This window comes from Dermacentor variabilis, chromosome 7 (assembly GCF_050947875.1).
Source record: "Dermacentor variabilis isolate Ectoservices chromosome 7, ASM5094787v1, whole genome shotgun sequence".
NCBI lineage: Eukaryota > Metazoa > Arthropoda > Arachnida > Ixodida > Ixodidae > Dermacentor > Dermacentor variabilis.
In genome coordinates this window covers 2,198,784-2,210,795 of record NC_134574.1, presented here as the reverse complement: position 1 = coordinate 2,210,795, position 12,012 = coordinate 2,198,784, and the positions used below count along the sequence as shown (strand labels likewise).

Genomic DNA, 12,012 nt, shown 5'->3' with positions numbered 1-12,012 from the left:
AGATTCATGCCGTCACGGTCATATCAGCACTCGTAAGTGAAACGACAGCTAGAAAACTTGCACAGGAAACGGCTCTCGATCCACATCTTGGCACTGTGTTAAGAAAGCTTGCGAAGGGGGAACCTGTCGACGGCCCCCTTAAACCAGTGGCCACCGAGCTGTCCGTAGTATACAGCATGTTATTGAAAGGGACGAAAGTAGTCATACCCACAAGCATGCGCGGCGACATATTGAAACGGATCCACGCAGGCCATCTGGGCCAGGTAGAGTGCAAAGCTAGAGCAAGACAAATGGTCTATTGGCCGAACATAAACTCGGACATTCAGTCCTTGATTGAAAGATGTCCAACCTGCAAGACATATGCTTATAAGCAGCCATCGGAGCCTTTAATCATGCAACCTATGCCTACGCAGCCATGTTACCACATCGGCATCGATCTTTTTCAGTACTCGGGAAGGGATTATTTGTGCGCATACGACTCGATGTCCCATTTCCCTGAGGTAGCGCTACTGCCCGAGCCAACAGCCAGTGCTGTTATCGATAGGCTGAGTGAAATATTTTCAAGGTACGGCCTCCCAGTCGAGGTTTGTACAGACAACGGCCCACAGTTTAGCAGCCAAGAGTTTATTATTTTTGCAAAGCGTTACGACTTCAAACATGTGACATCAAGCCCGCAGTATCCTCAATCAAACGGGCTCGCAGAGAAGGGTGTACAGGTGGTGAAACGTATTCTAAAGAAAACAAAAGCTGCAGGAGAGTGTTTTTGGCTGGGCTTGTTAAATTACAGGGCAAGTCCTGTTGAAGGTGGCCGGTCTCCTGGGGAACTGCTGCAAGGAAAGCGGCTGCGCACACCATTGCCGGACTTCAATCTAATGTCGGTAACTCTCAAGAAACACCGGCAGAGAAGTCCGTCATAGGCGCACCTTACCAGGCCTCAGAAACAATGACGCGGTACGCGTGAATGGAACATCATGGGCCAGGAAAGACAAGGTGGTCGGATCAGCCGGCCCACGATCCTTCTATGTGCGCACAGAGAACAATACTGTGCTGAGATGCAACCGTCGGCATCTTCTGGCGACGAAGGAATCATATGAGGTTGGCTCATCAGACGACGAAGATATGACCGACAATCAGACCCCAGTTCAAGGTGTGGCGTCAACCACTGCTGCAGCCTCGCCCGTGGTAGCTCAAAAGCCATCGCCTCAACCATTGCAACGCAGCCAACGACAGACGCGGCAGCGAGAGCGTCTGGGTTATGACCAGCAGTTCTAGCAGACGAGCCAGCAGTATTAATTTCCTCATGTAATTACTGTTTGGAAAGAGGATGTATCATATCTGATGAAAGTGCATGTGCAATCTATATGCACGATTGCAACGTGCATATACCCGCCTCTCACTGTTACTAACCCTTTCCACCTTCGACTATAAATAACGATGCAGAATAAAGGCGTGGGTGATTCTGCTTGTTGACAACCCAGCTGTCCAGTCTGTTCGTTGCACACGAGAATGAAACAAATGTGACGGCACATCCAATGATGAGGAGGTGGCACCACTTAACGAGTGTGTAAAATGAGTGCATAAAATAAAACCCATTATGAACGCCGCTGAGCGGTCCTAATTATGAACTCCTCATGGGTGCATTTAGACGAGACACCTGGCGCGTTCTGATTTGGCTTTACCTAGGCACGGTTAGAATGCATGCGAGAGCTGGCGCAGACAAGGAACGTGTGGAAAAAGACATTTTGCCGAAGGCACTACAATGCTTTTCCAATCACACATGCACGTAAGCAGTGGCGAATTTTTCCTAATGGAAACAAAGTTCAGCTTTTAATATGGCATGTGTTACAAGGCAGTACGAAGTTGTTTGCCAGAACCCACAGGGTACTGTCGAAATGTTTGGCACACCTTGTCGTCTTAGGAGAGATGCCCGTCGCAGACTGTCTGTCTCTAACAAAGTAGCAGAGCCAGTTAGTACATGATGATATGCATGCACTCGGCAAACTAAGTGTCCAGTGCCTCTGCCACGTCCCTCATGTCAAGGTCTCGTGGTGTTCGAGAAGTGGACGGTGGTCTCTGCTGGTGCCAGGCAACTTGGGAGCCTCGGCCGAAGCAAATTCGTCTTGGCACATCCCTGTGCTGGATTGGCCTGGCTTGATGTTTGTCAGCCACTGGTGCGTGTGGGAAGTAGGCAAAGCCAGCTGGGTATCTGCAGAGAGATCACATAAGGACTGTGACTAATGCAAGGGTTCACTTCTGTCAAAATCAGCATGCGTAAAATCAGCAACCCAGTCACTGATAAAAGGCAAGGCAAGAAAACATAAGACACATTATGTATATTGACAAGAAGGTGTTGTTTGCCGGATACCACTTTCCTAAAAGTACTGTGATGATAATTAAATTTCACGTGAAATTTACTTTTGTTTATTCACATATTACAAGGGCCAGCAGATTCATACAGGCATTGTTGCAGTAAGTGGAATACATGTAATGGAACAAAGAAACACGAAGTGTTGCCTCAATATGCTAAGCCATGAGGCTCATTATGATAAATACAAAAACACAAACATTAAGTAGTACAAGTACATGTGTGGATTGCACATAGCGTTCATGCATTAGGGCTACAATGTGCACTGTCGCAATGATGTGCAAAACATTAGGGCCACATCGGATCCCATGATTGCCTTTATGAACTTGTTTTGTCTTATTTTTTATGTGGAAAAAGCTATTTGAACATGTCACTGCAGCATAAGTACTGAAGATATTAAGAGGCCAATGCAGCTTTTGATTTCTTGCTTTTTCAGAATAAATATCATACGAAAGGCCAAGTTTCATGTGCAGGCAGCACCTAAGGCCTTTCAGCCCGGAATGATCTCCATTTTAGACACACTGATGTGATGGCTATACAGTCAAACCTCAATCTATCGAACAGCGCGGTGATTGCGAAATAGTTCGATATATAAAATCACTTAAAACACGTGTGAAAAACTTCTGCAAATCAATCAATCAACTGATCGCGCTCTTAGGGGATCGTTGTTCGGAGCGCGCGTTCGATTGGATGGATAGGTGGAATAACTTTACTGAAAGGTCCTGTGAGCTACGGGGTGCAAGGCCCCATAGAGCAGGCTACTCCTGCGTTGGGACCGGGAGTTTTAATTCTGCGCCAAGTCGGCGCAGTATGGGCCAATCAATTCGCGGCACAACCGAATGCACGCTCCGAACGATCGCCAATCGCGCCCAAATTAAATACTCCCCTAGCGAAAAGACTGACAGAAATTTCTAAAAGTCTATTAGGAATATGTATAAGTTGTGCGGGTCCTTCTATGAGTCTGATATATATTCCTACCTGACCCATAGAACTCTTTACCAGACTGGTAGGCAGCAGATAGATCCCACCGTGCTGCCTAAAGGACCAAATAGGATGATGTATCAGTCTTTTAAACCCAGATAGAGATCATCATATAACATACAGAAATCCAATTGCACACACACACACACAGTGGTGCCCACATGCCTGAAGAGATGCTTTTAAAATGAACTGAATATACAACCCCGAAGACATTGCTTGCCACATGAACAGATTAACAAACACAGTTGGGATATTAGAATGTCAAATGAAAATGAACTGTGTAAACTGTGAAATTATCAAAACACTTTACAGCTTGTATGCAGATATATTATCCTAAACATGTTTCAACATAAATTAAAGCACACGTTTTCAAAGCACAGCAGTGTTACTTAGTCTGTGAAAATACAGTGGGGAAGTTGCATGAGAAAAGTATCAGTCCATTTTTGTAGCAGGTCTGTTCTTTTAATACAAAATTGCACTTACAAATTTTGCGAGACAGATGTGCAACATTTAATGCACATCCAAAACAGGATTACTGTTGCAATAAGGTTTATTTACAAAGGCAAAACAAACCACTTTTAAGACTGTGAATACTAACTGCAGCTCTAACATGTCAGGCTAAGTTTGTGAATGCCATAACTTAGACACTACCAAAGTGATTTCATTAAAACTTATTTCTGGGCTAGTTGGTGCATACATGATTTGAAAATTAGAACAGCGCTAACGCATGCATCCACAAAGGAACAAGGATGAGACACAAGTGACATGACTACCAACATGACTAGGGTTTATTTTACACTCCATTATCTAAACAATAAGCAAGCAACTTTAGCCACATTTAAAAAAACATAAGAGTAAAAACAAAGACTGAAGTACCAACATCATGCCCATTTGTGCTCACAGATGCTGCATAGAATGCCATGTCTAATTGGCACATGTTTTTATCATATTCCAACTTCATATGAAGCTACTTTCTCCAGATCATGCGCTCCTGCATTCGTCCAAAAAGTGTTGTGAAATGTGACAGAACACAAGTGAGCTTGTGCAAAAAGAACAAACTGGCATGGCACACTGACAGGAAGCAAGGAAACAGGACAAGCATCGCTATTGCTACAAGATCTACAACAATATATCAGAACATGACAATACAGCAATATTATTTAAGCCAAAGTGAGTACAAATCTGAGAACTTATTCAAGTAAGAACATGAATTTACCATGTTAAAAACCACATATTCATGGACAAAAACAGCTAAACATCAGTGCACATATTGCAAAATCAGAAGACACAATTTTTCACTGGGTGCTAGTTCAACCATCGCACATTGAAATGTGTAAAAGTAGTTTAATCTGTGTAGCCTTCAGCAAGCGACAGCAAAGAAGACTATCAGAACAGGCTTCATATATAGTGTTTGGAGTGTTTGATTCAAACCGTAATACACTGTTCAAATAAAATTTCAGAGTTTGCTTGTTTCATTCAGAAAAAGATAGTGTCTTAGTCATGCCGCCATAGTTAACGGATAAACTTGCACCAGCTACACTGAGTCGAAGGAGAAAATAAAGTGAGGAAGACAGATGCATGGTGTGAAAACGATGCTGTTGTATCAAGTAGCATAACTGCTCACTTAACATTCAGCTGCTTTCCATGCCTCTGCATACAGACTGAGAAGCTTTACCTCTTCACCATCTGCTAGTGAAGCTCTGTTTGTTCACTGTGATCACCCACTCAAGGCAGTCACGCGGTTAAGTAGGGTCTTTCGCTACATGTAAGGACACCGACCCGAAACTGTGCATAAGTCCTGTAAAATATTGTCATGTTTTGGCCACTGCATCACTACTGCCAACATGCAGATCATGCAATTCCCCAAGCACTTAATCAACAAGAGTACAATAATGAAGAGTGGCAAATTGGGCTGGCTGGTTCATTAGGAAAACAAGAAGCTATCGCAAGAAAAAATGAACACTGTAGAATTTTGATGGCTCTGGCTTGTTTAATATATTCAAACATCAAAAAGCTGATTATTACAGAACGCCATAAAGCGCAGTGTACTGTTACCAACTGTTGTTTTTTAAAGCTATAACCTGTTATTACCAGACATTCATGTACCATGGCTGAAGACATACAGTTTATCGTTGCCATGTCTTGAGCACGGGAATTAGTATTTTTCATAAAGGTTTCGTATATTGTCCATTCAAAAATATTGTTGTCTATTTCTATAAACACATAAAGGCGCATAACTTCACTGGGTGTTACGTAAACTAGTGGCTCCTCTCTTCTGACGCAGACTGAAAGGTGCTTTGCATGGAGAATTTCAACAGGAAATAGTTTCTTGCATTTCAGAATTATACAAAAATTCGCTCCAGTAAGAATTCTACAAATGAGAGAAAACACACCTGAGAAGCTGACAAATGCAGCATTTTTAGTCTTTATAGTTCAAGTGTACTGGAGAGAGTGGAATGTCTGTTGGTTGATGACCCTTCGGTAATATTCAGTGACACTTGTTGAGTCACAGCCACGGTTGTGGACTACAGCCTGTTTTTCACTTTCATCCAAGTTCAGGCACAGCTTTCCAGTGCCTAAAAAAACTGTCTGCTGACCAGCTCTCCTCTCCTGTACACCAAAAAGCTCACTGCTTCTGGTGAAAGATTTAAACTAGCTTTAGCCGCCTGTAACTTTCGAGCAAGTACATAACATTCCAATATTTGTAAAGGAACATCATTAGCTCCGCTGACCAATTTCACAAGAAGTTCATTTCCGCCTTCAAATACAAATGAAGAATGCGACCAATGAGGTCCTAGTTTAGCCGCACTTTTAGGAAGATGCAGGATTTGGTGTACATTGTATGTCATTGCACCCAATCCATACAAAGACTGTGCTCTCACAACAAACTTCGAGAGAAGAACAGATGATCTCATTACGGTCATCTGAAGTGACGGTGTCTAGTAGAAGTATATAGACACCCTCCACAAGCAAACTGGAATGTCTGACGTACTTATCCCGCAAAAAACCATGAAGGCATGTTAATGAGTAATGAAGAACCCACCACTTCCATTCACTAGCTTTCCAGATTGTGAAGTCTGATAATCTTCGTGGTGTACGAGTGAACCAATTCGGTGGCTTGATTGCCAATAACGTCCTGTTTAAAGAGGCTAAACTTTTTTGTGAGCCAATGTAAACATCTTTTCTCTTTTAACTGTGATCACATTTTTATTCTTTTTAAGCTGTTGTATGGTGTATATCTGTTCCAATAATCGTGGCTTTGCAAATCCTGGGTCTCATATTTGCTTTATATGTATTGTTTCTTGTGATAATATAAATATATTGTTTCTGACTCATTTTTTGGGCAATCGAGGAAGCTTGCTTCTCCTTGAAGCACATTACACCTATATAACACACATAGATACTGATAGACTATAGATCTGGGAAACTAATACGAATACACTATTACACCAATAAAAAGAATACACTAGTAGACTTCTACAAGCAGAATAGCACAGATACGTCCAGAATGGAACTAAAAGGAATTTTATCAGTGTATCAGTTGTATCGTTTCATAACGCAATAAAAAAAACTGATAGAATTTTTACTAGTTTATCCTATCAGATTTCTTGCTAGTGTCTTACCACTGGCATGTGTCGGCAAGCTTTGGCACGCTCCAAAGCGCAAAAGGCGTCGGTTGGGAACAGGGCGAAGCGTCGTGATCCATGAGATGCTCATTTGAGGGATTGCCAGCCATTTGTACGCAAGCACGAGTAAGAGCGGGCACAAGAGAGAAAATGTGGGGGCTTTTGCTCCTTGAATATATGACTCTGCCTAGGCCCTACCGAGGAGGTTTCCTATGCGTGTTGTAGCCGTTTATCGCTAGGCGTGCCGGCATTGCGTAGTAGTGTCGAATTTGTTTACGCTCGGATGCTGACTGCCGGCGCTGTAATATAAGTGAAGCAGCGGGCACGGACGCCCGATTTGGCGACCGTTGTGTGCCGGACAGACTGTCTCGCCCCTGCGGCGCTCGTGCTAAGTAAGTCATGGCGGATCATAGTTTTCTCGCGCTTTACAGCGATGTACTTTGTAAATAACATCACAGATGTTTCTGTGGGAGCAGGAGCGACCGTAGTAGAGCCCAGGCCACATACGTTGAAAAAAGTCGCGGGGCGCGGTAGTGCTGAGCTTAGCGTCACAAGTTGGCGGATGGACGTAATTATATTAATTCAATCGTGTTTTTTACTAATTGTAACAACGTAATTGTAATTACTAATTGTAATTGTAACAATTGTAAAGTGCTGGAATGTATTTCTCTGCAGCTGAAAGCACGCTCCCGCCGGGCGTGCCGAGTCATTGCGCCTGACGCATGTATGGAACCACGTGTCACTGACGTCACGCTGGTTCTACTTAAACGGCTGTGGAAATAAAGACTGGGCTCTTTCCCCTTGCTGGCGTTTTGGACTACAGTCGTCTCCTGTCTTTCGTCGATCACGCACTGATAGCGGCGGCGTGGATACGACATGGTGTCAGAAGTTCTGCGATCCACCCACTTTTGAAAAGCGATTGAAAAGAGCGTCGGGACGTCATCAGAAAGGGAGGCTGCAATGGCCACTGCATCGCCGCCGGGTCTTCAGCAGCCGCCACCGCTGGACTTCGACACTACCTCAGAGTGGCCGGCGTGGATACTGCACTTCAACGACTATCACTATGTGTAGGGCCTGAATGAGCGCCCGGAAGAGGCACAAGTACGCACTCTGCTTTATACCATAGGTCGACAAGCAAGAGACATCTTCGCCACCTTCAATCATTCTGTAGAAGATTCGAAGAAATTCGAGCTGGTCAAAAAGAAGTTCGACGATTACTTCATCAAGGAGAGCAACATTGTCTACGAGAGCGCTTGCTTTCACAAGCGGCACCAGATGCCTGGCGAGTCAATTGACCAGTTTATGACTGCTTTACACGTCTTGGCGGACAAATGCGACTTCGGAGAATTCAAGCAGCGCCTCATCAGGGACCGGTTCATCGTGGGCCTGCGGGATGAACAACTTTCCAAATCGCTCCAAATGTATCCCAAGCTGTCTCTCGCAACAGCTCTGGCGAGGGCCCGCCTAAAAGAGACCGTTCAGCAGCAGCAAGAAGAACTTCGAAACTGCAACGAGGTCCACGAATACGCACCGTACAAGCCATGTGAGGACGTCAATGTCGACGCAGTGGGCTACCGCAGGAAACCGCAACACAGCAAGGAAACCCGGCCGACATCAGCTCGTTCTGAGGGACCGTGCATCTTCTGCGGAGGCAACTCGCACCCAAGGACAGCCTGCCCAGCGAGAGGCCAGAGGTGCTTCAACTGCGGCTTAAAGGGACACTTTGGCAAGGCGTGCCTCAAAGGGACTTCTCGAGGCTACCAGCGAAAGGTACAAGTGTCATCTGTACAGAAGGACGATGGGGAGGTTTTTTTGGGCGCGGTCGAGGCGCCTCGCGCCAAAGCGCGTTACGTTCAGGTATTACTTAACTCCGTGCCTGTTTTTGCAAAGGTCGACTCAGGCGCAGAAGTGTCCGTAATTCCAGCATCATTTCCGGGACTTCCCACGAGCTTGGAAAAGGCCGACGAGGTCTTGACTGGCGCTAGCGGTGACCACTTAAATGTTCTGGGCAAGTTTCAGGCGGATATATTTTGGAGGGGACAAACTTCGCGCCAAACGAGTTATGTGGTCAGTCCTTTGCGCCATGTACTGCTGGGTTTGCCGGCTCTCGAAGCGTTGGGAGTCATCAAGTTCGTTGACTCTGTGGCTCACAAGGAACCCAACTACGAAGTTTTGTGCCCTCAGGTTTTCAACAACTTGGGCACTATGCCGGGGGAGTATACAATAAGGCTTAAACCAAATGCTGTTCCATTTGCAATAAGCGCACCGCGCAGAATTCCTATACCGCTTCAGGAGCCTGTAAAACGAGAACTCGAGAAGATGGAACAAATGGGCGTCATTCGTAAAGTCGAAGAGTCAACAGAGTGGTGTGCTGGCATTGTACCTGTACAAAAGCTCTCGGGAGATGTAAGGATCTGCGTAGACCTTACGCAATTGAACAAGTTTGTCTTAAGAGAAAGATACACATCGGCTACTGTCGACCAAGCACTGGGCTCTCTTGCCGGTGCAAAATGGTTTTCCAAATTAATTCCGGCTTCCATCAGGTGCGACTCGGCAAGGCCTCAGAAGTGCTGACCACGTTCATTACACTGTTTGGGTGGTACTGTTTCACTAGGTTGCCATTCGGGATTACATCAGCTCCAGAGTATTTTCAAAGAAGAATGTCTGAAATCCTGCCAGGCCTTCCTGGCGTCGTTAACCTGATGGACGATATTCTCATTTTTGGCGACAGCAAAGCGCAACATGACCCTAGACTATCGAACGTCTTAGCTAAGCTGGCCCAATCTAACGTTACCTTAAACAAAGCAAAGTGTGTGTTTGGTGTTCGAAGCATAAGCTTTCTGGGCCATTTACTCAGCGAGGAAGGCGTACAGCCGGATCCGGCCAAACTCAGAGCCATTAAAGAGCTGAAAGCACCCTCTGATATATCGCAATTACGCAGCGTTCTGGGCATGGCCAACCACCTAGGCCGTTTTTTGCCGAACTTGGCGCAAACCACTGCCCCGCTACGGGAGCTTTTGCAGAAAGAGACCGACTGGGCTTGGGGCCCTGCTCAGAACACGGCTTTTGAAAGCTTGAAATCTCTTATCTGCTCAGCAAAGTGCATGGCTATGTACGATCCACGCCTTCCCACGATTCTTTCGGCGGACGCCTCGTCTTACGGTCTCGGTGCCGTCCTTTTCCAGAAACAACGCAATGGCGAGCGCCGGCCGATAGCGTTTGCTTCAAGGTCACTGACCAAAACTGAGCAGCGCTATGCGCAAGTGGAAAAGGAGGCACTAGCGTTAACATGGGCTGCCAAAAGATTCGACGAATACATAAGAGGTATTGAGGTGATGCTTGAAACGGACCACAAACCTCTCGTTTCGTTGCTTGGTAAAATGCCTATTGATGTGTTGCCGCCAAGGGTTCAGCGCTTCAGAATGCGGCTGATGCGGTATCACTTTAACATTGTGTACATTCCCGGTAAAAGCTTGATAACGGCGGACGCTCTTTCAAGAGCACCGACGAAAGCAGATAAACTAGCCGGTGAACTGACCGTCTCGGAAGTGTCATCTTTCGTCAAAACATGTGTGCAAGGGCTTCAAATGGGTGACAATTTTGTTAACAGAATACGCGATGTGCAAAAGACTGACGTCGTTTGTCAAGCCTTGCTTAAGTTGTGTCGCCAAGGCTGGCCAAAAAAACCAAAGCTTCCTTGCTACTTAGTTCCGTACTGGCAGGAAAGAGCACTAATTGCCGAATGCAATGGCATGCTGCTAAAAGGCACCAGACTGGTGGTACCTCATTGCCTAAGAAAGGAAGTACTAAAAAAACTACATGATGGACATCAGGGAATCACGAGAACTAGAGCTTTGGCAAAGGAATTGGTCTGGTGGCCAGGCATCGGCGAACAACTTGCGCGGCAAGTGAAAGAATGTGTTACTTGTGCGCGCTTTGTCAACCAGAACTCAGAGCCATTGATTTCAACCCCAAGTTTCGCGTGGGAAAGAGTTGGGGTCGACTTGTGCTTTATTAACCACTGTCATTATCTTGTCGTGGTCGACTACCTGTCAGGGTATCCGGAAGTAGCCCTCCTTCCCTCAACAAAAGCTAGGGCGGTGATAGAAAGGCTAAAAAGCATTTTTGCACGCCATGGCATCCCGGAGACCGTAGTGACAGACAATGGACCACAATTTTCTTGTACAGAGTTTGATAAGTTTGCACATGATTATGGCTTTGGTCACGTCACTACTAGCCCTAGGTACCCTCAGGCTAATGGGGAAATTGAACGTATGGTGCAAACAATTAAGCGCCTGATCCTTAAATCTAAGGACCCGTACCTGGCTCTGCTTGCCTACAGGGCAACCCCAGCCATTCTGGGCCCTAGTCCGGCTGAAATCCTCATGGGCCGGCGTCTTAGGACAAGAGTTCCAATGGCGCCGCAGCTGCGTGGTCCAGTGCAGCCACCGCTGCTTAATCTTGCAGCCAAAGACAGTGCCAACAAGAAGCTACAAGCACGGTACTACAACAGGCGCCACAGAACCCGAGAATTGAACAAACTAAAAGCTGGTGATTCCGTTTGGGTAACGGACATGAAGACCAGAGCAACAGTGTTAGCCACAGCCGCTACACCGCGGTCCTACATAATACGCAGCCAAGATGGGAGTACGCTGCGGCGTAACCGACGAATGCTCAACCACTTGCCAGAACAGAGGAAGGCAGAAGGCAGCTACGAGTTTCCAAACGAAAGTGATTCATCCAAATTGGTTTTTACGAACAGGGAGTCACCCGCTACCTTAACAGATTCGTTACCTTTAGCATCGGGGGCTATGACTTCAACTTTAGTACCTTCTGCTGCAGTGACTGTGACCAAGTCTGGTAGAGTGGTTAAGCGACCAGTTCGATACGGGATTGATGAATAAGGTTTTGTCCGTGGTAGATTACCACTGAGGGTTCTTGCTTTTTGTTCATGTGTGGGTGTGCTAAATGTCATGCACGAAAACCACTTTCATTTTGCAAAAGGGGGAATGTGCTGGAATGTATTTCTCTGCGGCTGAA

The 12,012-nt window shown here is 45.8% G+C and overlaps 1 protein-coding gene across 2 annotated transcripts in view; it reads right to left on the bottom strand.

The window, feature by feature from the left end:
- Window positions 1–1,808: 1,808 nt before the first annotated feature.
- Window positions 1,809–12,012, bottom strand: part of l(2)k10201 (zinc finger protein 511 lethal (2) k10201) — a 72,231-nt gene continuing 62,027 nt past the window's right edge. Inside the window, exons 2-3 of one of the 2 annotated variants that reach the window (XM_075698162.1) lie at window positions 3,344–3,401; window positions 2,022–2,206 (exon numbers count right to left, since the gene is read on the bottom strand). In XM_075698162.1, the coding sequence (XP_075554277.1) occupies window positions 2,162–2,206; window positions 3,344–3,401 (103 nt within the window). In that variant the 3' untranslated portion in view covers window positions 2,022–2,161. Of the gene's footprint in view, window positions 2,207–3,343; window positions 3,402–12,012 lie in introns of both variants that reach the window. The other variant, XM_075698161.1, reaches the window with a different exon arrangement.